This window comes from Pneumocystis carinii (genome assembly GCF_001477545.1).
Source record: "Pneumocystis carinii B80 chromosome Unknown supercont1.5, whole genome shotgun sequence".
Lineage (NCBI taxonomy): Eukaryota > Fungi > Ascomycota > Pneumocystomycetes > Pneumocystales > Pneumocystaceae > Pneumocystis > Pneumocystis carinii.
Window position 1 is genome coordinate 370324 of NW_017264717.1, and position 17927 is coordinate 388250.

A 17927-nucleotide genomic window follows, 5' to 3' on the forward strand; every position below is an offset into this window, starting at 1 on the left:
TTTATAGCCCTTAAAGACCCGCTTTTTTTTGCTTCAAGCAAACTAATATGAAAATATCGTCTTTTTTTATAGAAATCCTCTGTTTCTCTGTGTTTTTATGGCTAAAAAGCCCATCAAATTATATCCTGCTGCACTCAAGTTTTTATGTCGGTTGGCTCGAAATCTACGAGTGTACGTAGAGAAAATCGTGAACGTCAACATTTAATGTTTAAGGAATAAATCGATATTTGAGGGTATTTTATGGGTTTTTTGAGAGATTTATGAGTTGGAATGAATAGAGACGGTGTTAATGATTAGTATACGTTTTTTTCCGGTTAAATTAGCCTTAAAATTGAGCTTTTTATTTGAGATTAAAGAGAGTTGTTAAATATGAGGAGAAGGACGGGATTAAAGAGGCGAAAAATACAGGAAATCACTGAAAAATCAGATAAACACTTGGTTATATCCTCTAAAGGGGGAGTTTGTAGCGAAAAAGAGGAGAAATTTGGTGTATTAGGGCGTTCTTTGGTTGAATTAAAAGATAAATATCTTGAGAGTGATTCTATTTGTATTGAGAGTGAATCAGAGGAAGAGAAAGAGCCTAGTTGTTTTATTAGAAATGTTAATAAAAGATCCCGGAATATTATGAGAATTTTTGATAGAGAAGAAAAAAATAAAATGGAAAAAAAGAGTATATGTAGTGGTATATGAGCTATATAGAATTTTATATTTATGATTTCTTATGAGATAAGATGTTTTGATGTGGAATGAGAAATATAGGCCATTAACAGTTAGTGATTTGGCAGTTAGTAAAAGAAAAGTTGCAGAAACTCGTAATTGGTTATCAATTGCATTAAATGAGAATTTAAAGAAAGTGGGGATTTATTATATGTATATTTTGATTATTTAATATAAATTAGAAATTAATTATTCTTACGGGACCACCAGGATCAGGGAAAACAGCTACGATTAATGTATTATCCCGGGAAATGGGATTTGAAATTTTGGAATGGCAAAATCCAATGTCTGTATTGTCAGAAGATATAGGTTGTTATTCTTGTATTTATTTTGTAGTATTTTCTTATGAATTGTTTAGACCTAGATAATTTATCATTGTTTTCAAAATTTGAGAATTTTCTTTTAATATCGAAGCAATATTCATCTTTAGATTTTGATAATACGTCTAATGCTTTTTCTGATTCTAAGATTATTTTGATCGAAGATTTACCTAATATTTATACATCGTCTTCTGACATTCCTGACAAAGACCATGATTTTCAATTGGCTATACTTCGTTATATTTCATCATATAGAAATAAATATCCTCTTGTCCTAATAATAACAGAAATGGATTTTAAAGAATTTGATCAAACAGATAATAAGAAAGTTAAAGGCTTAAGTTTGTATAGTTTATTGGGTAAGGATATTATTGAATCTGAAAAAACGATACAAATTAGGTTAGCAATTTTTTATTTAAACTTAATACTAATGTTATTATAGTTTTAACCCAATTACGAAAATATCTCTTCAAAAAACAATAAATAAGATAATTGATATTGAATGTCGTTATTCTCAAAAACCTAATTTAGAATTAATAGAATCAATTGTCGAATCATCTTTTGGAGATATTCGCTCGGCATTAAATTCTTTACAATTCATTGTAGGAATAATTTTAGAGAATTCAAACAAAGGTTTTATTAATTCTATGTTGATATTACAAAGAAATAATATAAATTTAGGTTTTTCTAAGGAGAAAAACTTACTTATTAATTCAATTATAAATCGAGATATTACATTAGGGTTTTTTCATGCTATTGGTAAAGTTATATATAATAAGCGTCTTGGTGATTCTCCAGAGGATAAATCAAAACATCTTTTCCCAAAAAATTCTTTACCTTCTCATCTAAAAGTTTACGAAAGACGAATATCAAAGGTTGACCCTGATAATATATTGGACATGATACCTGTTAGTTATGATATTTATATATTAGCACTTCATCACAATTATTTGGAATCTTGCAATGATATAAAACATGTTGATTTTATACTTTCTTCTTTAAGTTATTCTGATATATTGCTTTCAAATAAAGTATGGCACTCTTCTTTGCAACAACGGATCTCTTCCATTGTGGCTATAATGGGCTTATTAATAGGCTTACCTTCCCCCGTAAAGCGTTCATCTGCATCAAAAATTGTTTATCCTATTTATCAAAAAATTATACAAGAAACAAAATTAAAAAATGATTATTTCACTGATTCTATTTACAAAAGTTATTCTAATTGTCACAATCTTTACTACAACACTATCAAATCTTCAATATCTATGATAACTGAAATTTTTCCATATCAATCAATCATTTTAAAAAAAAAAACATGTATAGTTCTTTTTATCTCTTTTTTTCACTAATTTTTATAGCCTTTTTTGACATCCCTGCCTTAATTCAGAATCATGATTTTCATAACTCTCTATTATATGATATAAATGATGATATTGAATCTTTTGATTAATTTTCTACTGATTTATTTTCATTTCTTTATATAACTTATTATTTAGAAAAACTGATACATATTTATTCAAATTATTAATATATTTATATAATTTACAAATATATATCTTCTCTACTCTGTGTCTTTGTTGTTTAGGGTTTTTTGTGAGGTTTTATCTACCTCGTTTTTAAGTTCAGGAAAAAAGATTATTTTAGCGTTTTTATATTAGAAAAAAAGGGTTATAAATAGGAACAATGATAACCTCTTCTGCACGTATGGCTTCATACTTTTTTTCCGGGTTTTTTAGGCGATCCTCTATGAGAATGGTAGGTGAAACAAAATTTCGAATTTTTTGCAAAAAAAAGGGTTTTTTTCCAAGAAAACAAGGGAAAATATGTTTTTTTATAAATAAACCAGTGAATTGATTGTTATGTGATCTTTTTTTCCGTGAAATTTGCTTGATAAACAACCTTTTTTTGAGATTTATTTAAAAATAATATATGGCGGGATATTTCTCTAAATAATGACTGGAATAAACTGTTTTTTTGTATGAAATTACAGATATACCCTTTGACTATATTTCTATTGGATTTTATCTCTTTTTTATTTGAGATTTATTAATTTTTTTATGTTTTGATGGATTGTTAATTTTATTGGTATTAGATCTCTGCAGAATATCCTGTAATTCGTATGAATACAAGGAGTTTCTCTGATAAAGTATCTCCAACTGAGATTTCATCTATTTTAGAGGAAAAAATTAGGGGTATTTCTGCAGATGCGAACTTAACAGAAACAGGACGTGTACTCAGTGTTGGGTATTTTGACTATTCTTTTAATCAGTAATATAGTATTGATTGTTAGTGATGGAATTGCTCGAGTTTATGGTCTTAATAATGTTCAAGTTGAAGAATTGGTTGAATTTTCATCTGGTATTAAAGGTATGGCTTTAAATTTAGAACCTGATCAAGTGGGTATGTTATTTTTTTGTAAGACTTTATATTTTGGTTTAATTGTTTGAATAGGTGTTGTATTATTTGGGAATGATCGTTTGGTAAAAGAGGGAGAAATTGTCAAACGAACAGGTGATATTGTTGATGTTGCAGTTGGTCCTTCATTGCTCGGACGTGTACTTAAAAATGCCTTTAAAAGAGTATTTCTAATGTGGTGAAGGTTGTTGATGCTTTGGGCAATCCAATTGATGGTAAAGGACCTCTTAAAGCTACAGAACGTCGACGTGTTCAAATGAAGGCGCCTGGTATTCTTCCTCGACAGTCTGTTAGAGAGCCTATGCAAACAGGTTTGAAATGTGTTGATTCTATGGTTCCTATAGGACGTGGTCAGCGAGAATTGATTATTGGCAATCGGCAGACTGGAAAAACGGCTGTTGCTCTTGATACTATTCTTAATCAAAAGCAATGGAATAATGGAAATGATGAATCTAAAAAGTTATATTGTGTTTATGTAGCTGTTGGTCAGAAACGATCAACTGTTGCACAACTTGTACAGACGTTAGAGGAAAATGATGCTTTAAAATATTCTATAGTTGTGGCTGCTACTGCATCTGAGGCTGCGCCTCTTCAATATATTGCGCCGTTTTCTGGATGTGCTATGGGAGAATGGTTTCGTGATAATGGACGCCATGCCTTAATTGTATATGATGATTTGTCAAAACAGGCTGTTGCGTATCGCCAAATGTCACTTCTTCTTCGACGTCCTCCTGGAAGAGAAGCTTATCCTGGAGAGTATGTTGCATATTATTTGAATTGCTTTATTTACTAGGAATAGTGTTTTTTATCTTCATTCTAGACTTTTAGAACGTGCTGCTAAAATGAATGAAAAGCATGGATCAGGATCTTTAACTGCTCTCCCTATTATTGAGACACAAGGTGGTGATGTTTCTGCTTATATTCGTAATTATTTCTTATTTCATTGCTTTTTTTCTAATAATCCTAGCTACAAATGTTATTTCTATTACTGATGGTCAAATATTTTTGGAATCAGAGTTATTCTTTAAGGGTATAAGGCCTGCTATTAATGTTGGTCTTTCCGTATCTCGTGTTGGTTCTTCTGCTCAAATTAAAGCTATGAAACAAGGTATATTGTATTTTTTTTTATTATTATTCAATTACTACTATAATATAGTATCCGGTTCTTTAAAACTCTTTTTGGCTCAATATAGAGAGGTTGCTGCATTTGCTCAGTTTAGTTCTGATCTTGATACCTCTACAAAATTGACTTTGAGTCGTGGTGAACGTTTGGTTGAGCTTTTAAAACAAAATCAATATTCTCCTATGCCTGTTGAAGAACAGGGTAATTATGAAAAGATAACATTTTAATGTTTCTAATTGGATAATAGTGCCATTGATATTTGCTGGTGTAAATGGTTTACTTGATAAATTACCTGTAGAAAAAATTGGTCCATTCGAGGAAGCTTTTTTGGTTAGTCTATATTAAAGTTCTATAGATTCATCTTTTAATAAAAATTTAGGCTCATCTTCGGCAGAATTTTTCAGGCCTTTTGACAAAAATTAGAGAAGAAGGTTCCCTTTCAAAAGAAACAAATGATGAAATTCGAACTATTATTGAAGAATTTTTAAAAACATTTACTTAAGTTTATGGATTAAATAACATGAATATATTTACTTATATCAACTAAAATTTGATTTATGTTATTCATTCATTGTTTTATTTTTCTACTTAAAAAATGTACATTTTGAAACTATCTTTAGTTTTTTACTAAGTTTATGGTTAAGAAATATTAGATTTAGTAATATGAAATTTTAAAGATCTTTATAGAGCTAAGTTTAGGAATAGTTTGCTAATTATTAAAAAGTATTTCGAATATATAAGATTCTTAAGATTATATATGGTTCTTTGGAGAAAATTTGTAAAAAAAAAGCAATATAAAGATTTCTTTAGAATAAATAGTAATTTAATTAAATTGTAGAACTAAAAATATAGGCTTTTAATGAGATTTTAATATAACTTCTGAATAATTAAAGTTAAATATAAAAATAAAATAACTTTAATTATTAATGAAATATTAAGAATTTCAAAAACACTGTTATAAATATATTTCTCATTGCAAACTTAAAACGAAAAAATCAATGTGCTGCTGCTTTTCGTGTTTCTACAATAAAATGTGTTAATTCTTCTATTTTTCTCTTAGCACGCCCAAAAGTTCCAAGCTAAATATATTAAAATATATCAAAAATATAACCTTAAAAGAATACTCTTCTTTTTGCAAGTTTTCGTGCACGTTTATCCTTTGAATTACGCAATAGCTCAATCACACGTCTCTCATATGGAGCAAATCCTGTAACTTCACGAATAACATCCCGAATAAATGAAACACGAGTAGATAAATGACCTTTCCTGCGTGATATCCGAGATGATGGCTGATAAAATGTTGTTTTATAGCCACGGTTAAGACCTACAGCTAATCCTATAAAAAAATATTAGTAAAAAATCAATTAAAAAATATAAAAATTAAAAAAAATATGATAATCTCTTTTAAAAAATTATTTCCTCAATATTCTCCTTATTTTTAGCTCAAAAATCCCATGAAAAAGTTCATTTATTAGCTGTTTTTTCCTGATAATTTTAACCTATTTAAATAGGTTTTTTTTTAAATCTCATAAATCATAATAAAAATACATAACCCTTTGCTTATTAAAACTATACTCACCGCTTCTCTCTTCCTTAGCCATTTTCTTAATATTTTTTTGAAGTTTTGTAATTTTTTTGACTTAAGATTTTGAAGCTTCTCGGCAGCTGATAAAAAAATAAGAAAAATATATGAGATGATAATAAAAATAAATAAGCTGAAATGAAAGAATAAGACATGTATTTTAGCTATGATTTTGCTTTGTTTTAGTAGTGATTTTTATGTATTGTATATTAGACTAGAAACCAAAAGGATTTTGTGGTGCTATAATATATTAGAGATAAGAAAAAATAAAAAAAAATAAGAGAAAATATACTTGCAGCATCTATGTTTGCACGTTTTTCAATTGATTCAGGCCGTGATGATTTTGATGTCCCAAATTGAACAGGTTTAAAAGTAGGTGTTTGTTTAAAAGAAGTATTTGGTGGTTGTGAAGTTGTAGAAAAAGCAGAATTATTTGGAATATATTTTAAAGTGTTAGAAGAAGCAAAATTGTTTGATGGATCCTGTTGTTGAATTGAAGGTTGATAGGTATTTTGAAGGAAAAGAGTTGGTTGATTATAATTAGAGTATTGAGAAGTAACAGAATGACGAAAAATATTTGAATTTTGAAAAGGTTGTTGAATTGTTGTATGTTGAGGCATAGGATTGTTATACCCGTTATTCTGAATATGTGATGGTAAAGAAGTTGTATTTTGTTGTGTAAAAGGAAGCATATTATAAATTTGAGTTTGATTTGTTGAAAGCTGAGGATTTATATAAGGTGAATTATGTGGAATTTGTTGTTTAGTTTTCTGATCAAAGCCGATTTGAGGTTGAAGTGTCTGTTGATATTGAAATTGAGGAATAGTAGGTTGTATAGCAGGCATTGAAAAGTATCGTGAAGCAGCAGGAATATTTGTAGTCCTATAATTTTGATATGGCTGTAAATGTGATGTATTAGAATTTATGTCAGTAAATGTTGCAGGGAATGGATCAACCGCAGTATATTGAGTTTGTATTGTTGTTTGAGAAATAGGTTGTGCTTGTGGTAGGGAATTTTGTTGAATTTGTTGCTATAATGAATATGGTTAGAAGTTTTATAAAGATAAAATAACTAACCTTGGAAAACTGAGTAGAAATTGGAGATGTATGAGTAGGTTTCATAGGAGGAGTTAATAATGATAAGTTTTTAATTGCATACGCTAATTGAGGATTAGTCGTTTCTGAATTTGGAAGAATAGATGGCTCAGTTTTTTTGATGTTAGATGATCTAATGGACCAGGCATCGTCTTCAAATCCAGATGTTGATGTTTTTTTAGTCTCTGAAAGTGATTCTTTATTTATACTTTTTGAAAAAGAATGTGTATCAGTTTTATCATTGACTTGAAGTGATTTTGATTTTTCATTTGAAAACGATAACAATGAATCTAACTTATCTTCTTTTGATATATTTAAATTTTCTGTTTCAGAATTAATTTGGCTTTCTGGTTTGTTTATTTCAGGTTTAGGATCTTGAACATCTAATTTGTTTTTGAACTTTTCCCTTATATATTTAGTAATTCTAATAATATCATCATCTCTTATGCCAAGCTTTTGCATATCTTCCCGTGTAAGATCTAATAGATTTAATTTAACTAAATTTTCATTTTCAAAATTTGTAGCATAAGTTTGACATAATTCATGTTTGACGCCAGATGATAAAAAAAAATCGAACCAATCATAATCATTCTTGGAAGCTGAGGTAGAAGAATTATGTTTGTTCAGTGAAGTTTTGTTCTTGGTTTTACTTTGCTTATTGTCACTAACTTCTGAATTTGTAGTTGTATTTCGTTTATTTTTAAAGGGTTCCGTAATACTTTCAACATAATGTATATCTTCTAATGACATTTTTGACATGGGGACTGATATTTTTACCCCATTAAGCTTATGTAAATGAATTTTGTTGTCAATGATGCCTAAAAATCGTGCATCTACTTTAAATGAACCTGTTCTATCAGTCCATGTTCTAATTTTATCAGATTGAGGCTCTAATATCATTAGTTATATAATTATTAGATTGAGACTTTCTTACTATTTGTTTTCTTTTCTACATGAACCTTTTTTTCTGATTTTTGTAATTCATTTTGATAATATTCTGTTTTTTTTGGATCCTTTAATTCTTTCGAATCTTTTACGCTCTTTTGATTCCTCAAAATTTTTAGATTCTGAGGAAAATATCTAATATATGAAGCTGGAACTAGTCCCTCTTGATCTCCTTTCCTCACTTTCCACCAATCATTATTGGAAGTATCGTCTAAAATAAAAACTTCCATATTTTCTTTTACAGATATCTCATCATCTTCAACTGCATCGAAATCATACAAAATTAAGCCTTTTTTTTCTTCCAATTCTTCAGAATTAAATCTATTAGTAATATTGTTATCATTATTATCATTATTATTAGCAGATTTATCCCCCTTGTAAGAAGTTTTTTCTATTTCCTTGATAGTTCCAGAATCCATATGCATTGTTGGAGCTACTGTACCAACTACTGATGTGATTTCTTTTAAAGTAGAACGACAAATACTAGCAAGGTTTTCAATAGCAGAATAAATTTCTGCTGCCGTTTCAGATGATCCTGCATGAAAATCATAAGATATTGTTGATTTAGATGAAGATACATCAATAAACACATGTTTTTTTTCAACTGAATATTGAATAATAGATGAAATAGGAAATATTTGAGGTGATTTTTTACCAGATTCACTAGAAAATGTAATCTTATTATCTCCAACACCCAAAATTCCCTTTCTTCTCTTTTTTTTATCAATTTCATGAACAGTCCATGTTTTAAAATTTCCATTGAAATTATCTTGTGTATTGAAAGAATAAGGTTCATTAGAAATAACATACGCATCTAAAGTTTCAGAATTACTTAATTCCTTGTTTTTAATAGGCTTTTCCGATGACGTAGCAACCTTTTTCTTCAATTTATTCGTAACTTGTATATTTTGTAATGATGGATATATTTCTTTTGATACTTCCGTTTTCTTCATAGATTCTACTGATATATGTGAACTCGTTGGCGAAAACTTCTCCCCTCTATCTTCTTGAATAACATTCGATTTATCTTCTGATATTCTTGTATTTATAATTTTTTCTAAATAATTACTTGGTGCAAATCCATATGATATTCCACATCTAGCAAAAACCCAATTCTCCCCTTCCTCATCAAAAACATCAAGAATTTCTCCTTCATTAAATGATATCTCCTCATATGATTGCTGTTCATAATCATATAATGTTCTAACCTGATATATTGGTTGACACTCCCCAATTTAGCCCTTATCCTATAAATTTACCCTCCTCACCTCTTCAAGGTAATTTCCTGGAACTAATCCAACGTCTCCGTCCTCCTGTTCACTCATCGCCTTCTTCTTAACCCTCCACCAAAGATCCTCCCCCTTTTCAAGTATATAAAGTAGCTCATTCTCCTCTAGTTCTAGCTCTTTATTCTCTGCTACTACATATTCTGGATCCTGTTGAGGTTGATATGGGTATAATGACCTATATATCCCAATAAAAGGCCTATCTTCTGCCATTCTCTTTTATCTTTATTAATTCCTCTCGTTTTTCTTCAGTTTTTACTCTTTTTTCCCCGTTCAAATTCGTAATCTATATATCAAAACTCTCCCCGTTCTTATACTTCCTTCATTTGCCCTGATTTCTTCTTTATTTCTTCTATTTTTTGCCTTTTCATTTGTTGTGCTTCTTTATGTCGTTGACGAACGACCTCTCACCCTGTATTTTTTTTAGATAGACTTTTGTGTTATTTTTGTCTAAAATTTATTTTTAACTTTTAACTTAAATTTAAGTCTGTCTTATTAACATTGGGAGACAAGAACTGGTAAGATGTGACATGATAAAAGACTAGTTTAACTCTATTTTTAGAAAGAATATTTCTATATTCTTAATATTAGCGTTTAGAATAAGATCTTTGGCAGATATTTACTGTGATTGTATTTATAGAGGATATATATATCTTTATATTGAGAAATATGGTCTGAAAAGAGGATATTTATGAGAGTTATTGACGCCTGAATAAGTTTTTTTTAAAAGATCTTACTTTAAGAATTACCTTACATCCATCTTTCTTTGGTCCTCGGATGCGTGATTATCTTAAGGCTAAATTGCTTTCAGATGTAGAAGGGACATGCTCTGGAAATTATGGATATATTATTTGTGTTCTTGATAGTAACAAGATTGATATTGGAAAAGGACGTATTGTTCCAGGGAAGGGAGAAGCAGAGTTCCAAGTGGGATATAAAGCGATTGTATGGAGACCTTTTAAGGTTAGGATTTATGAGATGATTTTATTTTGAGGGGATTATATTGATATATAATAATATAGGGAGAAGTTTTGGATGCGATAGTATCTACAGTGAATAAGATGGGATTTTTTGCAGATGTAGGACCTTTATCGATATTTGTATCGAGCCATGTATGTAAATTTAATATAAAGGAAGAATATTTTAATTACAAAATTTATATATAGTTGATTCCTTCAGATCTTAAGTTTGATCCGACATCGAATCCACCATCATATGTTTCGGAAGATCAATTAGTAGAAAAAGGTGCTAAAGTTAGATTAAAAATTGTTGGTACAAGAAACGATGCAACTGAAATTGTAAGTGATGATATTTTTTTTTTTTCTTTTATTTATTGTGTTAGTTTGCTATTGGAACAATCAAAGAGGTATAATTCTAAATAAATATGAAAATTTTTGTTTATTTAGTTTTTTTTAGGATTATCTTGGTTGTCTTTAAAAATATTTTATATTTCTTATAAGAAATTTAAAAAAAAAATCTAAAATTGTATTTTTAACATATAAGGAACAACAATCGGTATTTTTATTTCAATATATATGTATAATAACTTCTAAAAAGGTATAAATCTTATTTAAATCCTTTTTTTTTCAATTTCTCTTATTAATATATAAATAATAGGGAATGGTGTCTAGTTTTCGTTTTAAATTAAAAATGGATTACAACTTTTTCACTTTTAAATAATCTCATACTTTTTATTTAATTCTTTTTTCCATGGAATTAGATTTTTATTCATTTTTAAAATACATCATGGAATATATATCATTTTTACTTATTTTTCTTCTACCAGCAATTCATATACTCATTTTTCTACTCTATAACATCTATATATATACAATATCTCCTTCTTTTAAATCTATCTAATCATATTTCTATTATTTCATAATTACACTGCTTAATATTTAAAAAAATCTTAAACTTTATAAAAAATAATTTATTCTATCTATCTTCAATTAAATACGCATATTTCATGCATTTTCTTAACATAATTTGCTTCTTTAAGTTTTATAATAAACGCTGCTTGAATATAATATAAAGCTGGGTATCGACGTTAATGATTTTTGATATTTTATCAGCAAAAACTTCTTTATAAGTAATAAATAACGGATATTCAGGAGAAATAACAGGAATCAATAGATGTAGAATATTTTTTTAATAAGATTTCCAATTTGAACGGGAAAATTTGAGCTAATATAAGAGTAGAAAAATAGATTTAAAGTAAGAGATTAATTAAGTAGTATATTTGTGAGGAAAAGGAGTGTAATAAAGAAATGATAGAAGGGAGAGGAGGTTCATACTGGAAATTTGCTCAGTAATGGCTTTTTTTTGAAAAAAATTGACCGGATATTGATGAATTTAGATGCTTTGGGGATAAGGGAGATGTAGAAGATATTACAGAAGGTATAGGGACTTATAATAAGAGAAATATATAATAATTCTAATGGGATTTACTTATATTAAATAGCGGATATTATTAGTACGGTTGAATTTGATCATACAGGAGATTATCTTGCTACGGGAGATAAAGGCGGAAGAGTAGTATTATTTGAAAGAAATCATACAGTATGAAGATAAAATTTTATATAATTGAAGGTTTTAAGATAATTTATTTATAGAAAAAGAATTGTGAATATCGTTTTTATACAGAATTTCAATCTCATGAACCAGAATTTGATTATTTAAAATCATTGGAAATTGAGGAAAAAATAAATAAAATAAAGTGGTGTAAACGTCAGAATTCAGCACACTTTTTATTATCTACAAATGGTATATTTTAATAGTTTGTAAAAATCTTATCGTATTTATATAAAATAGATAAAACTATAAAATTATGGAAAGTATTTGAAAAATCTCTTAAGGTTGTAGCAGAGAACAATCTTTCTGATGGTCTTTATTCATCATATATTACATCGCCGGATTTACTGAAATTACCACGAATGAGTCATCATGATACAATTATTGCATCAGTTCCAAGAAAAATATACGCTAATGCACACGCTTATCATATAAATTCAATTAGTATAAGTTCTGATGGAGAAACATATATTAGTGCAGATGATTTACGAATAAATTTATGGAATTTAAATATAGCAGACCAATCATTTAGTAAGTTTATTTAATATATATTTTCTTTTTTTAATCTTTAGACATTGTCGATATAAAGCCAGTAAATATGGAGGAACTTACGGAAGTTATTACTTCTGCTGAATTTCATCCTTTGCATTGTAACCAGTTTATGCTTAGTAGTAGTAAAGGTACTATCAAACTTATTGATATGCGTCAATCTGCTTTATGTGATCAACACGCTAAAAGTTCGTTGATATTGTTTTATAATGTATTCTTTAATTTTAACTTTAATTAGTATTTGAGGAACAAGAAGATCCTTCGTCAAAATCTTTTTTTTCTGAAATAATTTCATCAATTTCTAATGTCAAGTTTTCACACGATGGAAAATTTATACTCTCTAGAGATTATCTTACTCTTAAAATCTGGGATATAGCAATGGAAAAACACCCAATTAAAGTTATAAACATGCATGATAAACTTAGGTCAAAACTCTGTGATCTTTATGAAAATGATTGTATTTTTGATAAATTTGAATGTATTTTTTCCGGAGATGGGAAGAATGTTTTATCTGGAAGTTATAACAATACTTTAATGATTTATCCTACTGATACGTCTAATACGTGTTCTAACAGAGAAGTTGTTTTACAAGCAGATAGATCTGCTTTTAAGGCAAAAAAAGTTGGAGGAAATAAAAAGTTGGCAAGAGGCGTATCTCCTAATTTACGAGAAAATGGAGGAATTGATTTAATTGATACTGATAATATAGATTTTAATAAAAAAATTTTACATTCAAGCTGGCATCCAAATGAAGATTCTATAGCAGTTGCTGCGACAAATAATGTAACTATCTCATTTTTATTTTCTATAATTAATATAATTATAGTTATTTATTTTTTCAACACTTTAAAAATAATTATATGAAACCGTTTAGACCATTTAGTCATTAATCTTATTTTCTTTTATAGATCTATTATTATATAACTCATAAGCTAAAATATTATGAAATGGGAACCACGAGTAATATATTTAGGAGGGAGCATAACATGTTTTCTTTCTGCTGTAAATTAGTAATATCATGTTTTGTTTTCTATAATTTCAAAATTATTGTTATCCAAATTTATGTAACAAATGACACAGATATTTATTCTATATATTTTGAAAATTATTGAAATAGATAATTTTTCATATTGCTGAAAACTATAATTTATATCAAGATATGTTTTTTATCTTTTATAATATTTTTTATACAGTTTAAAAATATTTAATTAAAATGAAAGTTTAAGGGAAAATTAATATTAATATCATAATATAAAAGTTTACTAAATATTTCTACTGTACTTATTGAATATATTACAAAAACGCTAATTTATTGAAATATATATTATATTGTTATTAACCATTCCTTTTAAGAATAAAAGGTATTTTATTTTTTAAGAATTTATAATGTTTTTAAATGAAGATTAAATATATATCTTTGAATTATCATGAATAAAACATATGTACTTTTTTAAAAAAATAAATAGTTATATAATTGATATATAAAATAAAATAAACTATAGTAGTATAATATTTAAATCTTATTCTTAGAGTAATAGTAACTCTATAACAAAATAAATCATATGGTTTTAAGAACTTTTAAATTTTGCTATTTTTTATGATATTTTTAAAATTATTGATTTATTTTTATTTATATATTTTTTAAAAATCCTAAAAAATAAAATTAATATTTAATAGCCTTCAAATTGATTTTTTGTTTCATATAATTAATGTTTTTTAAATCTTTTTTACTCATAGTTTTCTAAATTTAGTTTATTATATAATAAAATCATATCTAAATTAAATTGATCTAGTTTTTCAATGGTTTAAATCTTTGATAGAGATATTAAAATTATCTATATTTGAATTTAATGATTTTTAATCTCCAATGATCTATTTTTATTTACTCTTTTTTAATAACTAATAAAAAGAACATTAAAATAAAACTTAATAATAATTTTTTAGGGAAAAATTAGAATAAATAATTAGTTTTGGTAGTAGTTGTACTATTTATAAGATTTTATATCAATTATTTTTATTCTTTTAAAAAAATGTTATAATTATAATATTAAATTGTTAAAAATATTAAAAGAGGTATAATATTATTAATTGGATTAAATTTATATATTCCATATTTTTATTTTATTTAATAAAGATTTTTGTTATTTGTAAAAGATTAAAGGATAAAATCTAGGGAAATAGTTATTATATATATATATCAAAATATCTTAAAGTTTTTCTTTTAATTTTTGTACATAACAAAATAGATTTATAAATATTATTAAGAATAAAAAATACTAATATTAAATATATCAAAACTATTTACTTTTCTTTAATTTATTATAATTTATATCTTTAATTGAAATTTAAAAAAATAACAAAAAATTATATTTATAATCAATTAAAATTTTGACTGATTTAATTTAAAACTTTTATTTTTAATTTAAACAGATTTTAATACATAATATTTAAGAACAATAATATACTTTTAATAATTATTTAAGTTTCTACTTGAATTGATAAGATCTTACTATATATAAATTATTATAAATAATTGGTGTCAATTTGATTAAATATTTTATAAAATAAAATAAAAAATACATTTCATATACTTAAATGTGAAATAACATTGAAATATTTTTCTTATTATTAATCATTTAATTTTTTTTTCAAAATATTATCTGAAATAAAATTTTTATAAAACTAATAACCTGATTGTAAATAAAAAATACTAAACTATCACATATCTTTTAAAATATAAAATGAGAATTTTAGTTATTCATAGCAATTCTTTACTTTTTAAAATATAGATCTTAAAGAGTAATATTTTAATATTTTCAAAAAATTATTTATTATTAACAAAAATAAAATATTTACCAATACTAATCAATATTTCTGTTCTCAATTAATAATATAAAATTCATTTCTTTAAATTAAAAAGTTCATATCCTATCTTATTTAAATATTATAAATAAAATAGAATAATTTTAATATTTCCACAAAAAAATTAATAAATAATTTAGATCTTTTTATAATAAAAAACAATTGTCATTATTATTGAATTAAATTGCATTGAGAAGAACTTTTCTTCTTTTTTTATTAAATTATTCATTATAAATACAAAAATCTTGATTAACATAAAAATCACTGTTCTTAAATAATATATTTAAATTCTTTTTTGATTTACTCATAAAGCATAAAAAAATAATTAAAAAATATCTATTTTATATAACTTATACTAATACAAGTTTTATTTATAAAATCTTTAGATATAAAATTCATTGATTCTTTTTAATCTTTTGAAAATATGTAATCTAATCATTAAAAAATATAAAATATAGACAAAACCTTTTTCAATTCTAAAATAGTTAGTAAAAATTATAAAACAAAAGTAGTATTTACTATAATTTGGAATGGATTATCAATAAATAAAAAATATATAATACTACTTTTGTTTTATAATTTTTACTAACCACTTTAGAATTAAAAAATATTAGTTTAATTATAAACCCTTCTAAAAATATAAATAATATTATTAATCATTTATACTTGTAAAAAAGGCGAGAATTTAGAATAGGCTCTATGGTCTAGTAGTAAGATTCCGCTTTCGGGTTAGTCAAGACTATGACATGTATAGCGGAGGTCCCGGGTTCGATTCCCGGTAGAGCCCATTCATTTTGTGTTAAAACTTATTCAGAAATATTTATATCTTAAGGAATTGTTTTATTTTTATTAGTCTTAAGATCCATATGCTAAATATAAAGAAATCAATATTTAATTTTATAACTTGATATAAATTATAAAAAACATACTTTTTATATAATAAAAGAATAATTTAAGAAATCTGTTTCAGAATTAAACTTATAATATGTTCACTTTGCTCAAAAACATCCTTTATATATAGATATTCTGATGTTATTTTGTCTTTTTGCTTTATTTTTTCAAATTCATCATTAAAGCTAGCAATTCTCTTCATTTTTGCGAGATACATAGCTTGTTGCTCTTCTTGAGTACTTTTTTTTAATAAAATATCATTAAAAATACTTCTTAATAACATTTGAAGCAAAAAACTATACTTTGCTTTTTCTAATAATCCCAATTTTACTTGAGAAGCAATTGATGGCCATAATCTTAACATATCTGTTGACAATTCCATAAAATGTCTACTTAATTTTGAATGAACAGAATATTTTACAAGCAACATATGACATAAATTAGATTTCAAAGGAGAAGGTATTATATTCTAAATATATAAGTTAGTTAGATAAGTTTTTAATAAATTTAAATAAATACTGAAAGATAAAAAATAAACTTATTAATTTCTAAATTTTTTAAATAAATAGATAATTCATTTTCAAAATCAAACTTATTAATATTTTTGGGTAAAGAATATATTACATTATAAGTCTAAAAAGTATTTAATAAAAATAACCAGAATATTCATCATTTACCATAGATAAAAGTCGTTTTCTTAACATCATGCTTTCTATAGATTTTATTGCATTTCCTTTTACAGATGTTCCCATTATACTATTAAATGATAATGGATATTCATAATCCTCCAAATCTATATTAGCAAATATAACAGCTAATACTTGTTTAATATCCGGTTTTTCTCTATCATTACTCTTCAAAGAACTTATAAACAACATTTTTTCTAATTCTTTCTCTGATTCTATAAAAAGATCAATATAATATATATTTTTTTAAATAAGAACCTTTTAAATATTCTTGATAATCCAATTCTAAAATAGATATAATACAATTCAAAAGTATATATAAAGATATTGATGGCTCTTCAAAACAATGTTGAATGAGCTTCCAAACATTAGGAAATCTAGAAAAAATTGATTCTATAGAACTCAGTTGTAAATTATTTTGCATATTTAAATCATCCATATTTGTTGTGTCTATTGATTTCTTAAATTTTCTAGCACGTACTTGATGACAAAACATCCAAGACCACTGATTATATAAATCATTTTTAGACAATTTCTTTGAACATATAATTCTATAAAGAAGTTGAGCAGCTTTTTGAGAAATTTGATTTGTATTATCATTCTGTATAATAAGATTAATTAAAATAAGTAAATATCTCTCTGGTATAAAAGGCATAGAGCCATAATTCTCATCATTTGGGACAAAAACAACGTCAAGAATCTCAAGACCTGATTGATAAAGCTCCTCTTCAAAGCATGAATCAATAAATAATCTAATAAATAAATATATTATCAAAAAAGAAATCGACATACATTAGATTCTTATTTAAAGAATCCATTCTTTATAAATTTAAATAATTCTTAAATAAAAACAAGATTAAAAAAGATTTTTAACGTCCGAAATGC

General features: G+C 25.7%; 7 protein-coding genes and 1 non-coding gene across 8 annotated transcripts; 5 read left to right on the top strand and 3 right to left on the bottom strand.

Annotated features, from left to right (window-relative positions):
• The first annotated feature begins 324 nt into the window (after positions 1–324).
• Positions 325–2533, top strand: T552_01305 (hypothetical protein). Its single transcript, XM_018369894.1, has 7 exons — positions 325–682; positions 732–853; positions 900–1026; positions 1076–1436; positions 1480–1670; positions 1719–2354; positions 2396–2533. Exons 1-7 carry the CDS (start codon positions 370–372, stop codon positions 2485–2487), a joined length of 1842 nt encoding a protein of 613 aa, XP_018226543.1. The 5' UTR covers positions 325–369; the 3' UTR covers positions 2488–2533.
• Positions 2534–2773: 240 nt separating this feature from the next.
• T552_01306 (ATP synthase subunit alpha, mitochondrial) lies at positions 2774–5123 on the top strand. The gene is made up of 10 exons (XM_018369895.1): positions 2774–2792; positions 3130–3281; positions 3328–3437; positions 3489–3592; positions 3637–4208; positions 4252–4376; positions 4420–4560; positions 4609–4776; positions 4823–4905; positions 4955–5123. Exons 1-10 carry the CDS (start codon positions 2784–2786, stop codon positions 5075–5077), a joined length of 1587 nt encoding a protein of 528 aa, XP_018226544.1. The 5' UTR covers positions 2774–2783; the 3' UTR covers positions 5078–5123.
• Positions 5124–5524: 401 nt separating this feature from the next.
• T552_04107 (hypothetical protein) lies at positions 5525–6176 on the bottom strand (the record flags this gene model as incomplete). Its single annotated transcript, XM_018372158.1, has 3 exons — positions 5525–5654; positions 5700–5911; positions 6155–6176. The coding sequence occupies 3 exons, from the start codon at positions 6174–6176 to the stop codon at positions 5571–5573; spliced, it is 318 nt and encodes a 105-aa protein (XP_018226545.1). The 3' UTR covers positions 5525–5570.
• Positions 6155–9742, bottom strand: T552_01307 (hypothetical protein). Its single transcript, XM_018369896.1, has 5 exons — positions 9466–9742; positions 8187–9423; positions 7235–8142; positions 6450–7188; positions 6155–6397 (listed from the first exon to the last, which is right to left on the bottom strand). The coding sequence occupies exons 1-5, from the start codon at positions 9694–9696 to the stop codon at positions 6372–6374; spliced, it is 3141 nt and encodes a 1046-aa protein (XP_018226546.1). The 5' UTR covers positions 9697–9742; the 3' UTR covers positions 6155–6371.
• Positions 9743–10108: 366 nt separating this feature from the next.
• T552_01308 (DNA-directed RNA polymerase II subunit rpb7) lies at positions 10109–10924 on the top strand. Its single transcript, XM_018369897.1, has 6 exons — positions 10109–10155; positions 10201–10446; positions 10506–10595; positions 10650–10781; positions 10826–10849; positions 10900–10924. The coding sequence occupies exons 1-6, from the start codon at positions 10153–10155 to the stop codon at positions 10918–10920; spliced, it is 516 nt and encodes a 171-aa protein (XP_018226547.1). The 5' UTR covers positions 10109–10152; the 3' UTR covers positions 10921–10924.
• Positions 10925–11704: 780 nt separating this feature from the next.
• Positions 11705–13475, top strand: T552_01309 (protein phosphatase PP2A regulatory subunit B). Its single transcript, XM_018369898.1, has 8 exons — positions 11705–11791; positions 11840–11880; positions 11945–12042; positions 12096–12246; positions 12295–12585; positions 12627–12791; positions 12842–13386; positions 13430–13475. The coding sequence occupies exons 1-8, from the start codon at positions 11751–11753 to the stop codon at positions 13451–13453; spliced, it is 1356 nt and encodes a 451-aa protein (XP_018226548.1). The 5' UTR covers positions 11705–11750; the 3' UTR covers positions 13454–13475.
• Positions 13476–16158: 2683 nt separating this feature from the next.
• T552_05015 lies at positions 16159–16252 on the top strand. Its single transcript has one exon. It is a non-coding gene; the product is annotated as a tRNA-Pro (tRNA).
• Positions 16253–16394: 142 nt separating this feature from the next.
• Positions 16395–17906, bottom strand: T552_01311 (hypothetical protein). Its single transcript, XM_018369899.1, has 5 exons — positions 17835–17906; positions 17301–17794; positions 17034–17257; positions 16876–16989; positions 16395–16825 (listed from the first exon to the last, which is right to left on the bottom strand). Exons 1-5 carry the CDS (start codon positions 17858–17860, stop codon positions 16418–16420), a joined length of 1266 nt encoding a protein of 421 aa, XP_018226549.1. The 5' UTR covers positions 17861–17906; the 3' UTR covers positions 16395–16417.
• Between the last annotated feature and the right edge of the window lie 21 nt (positions 17907–17927).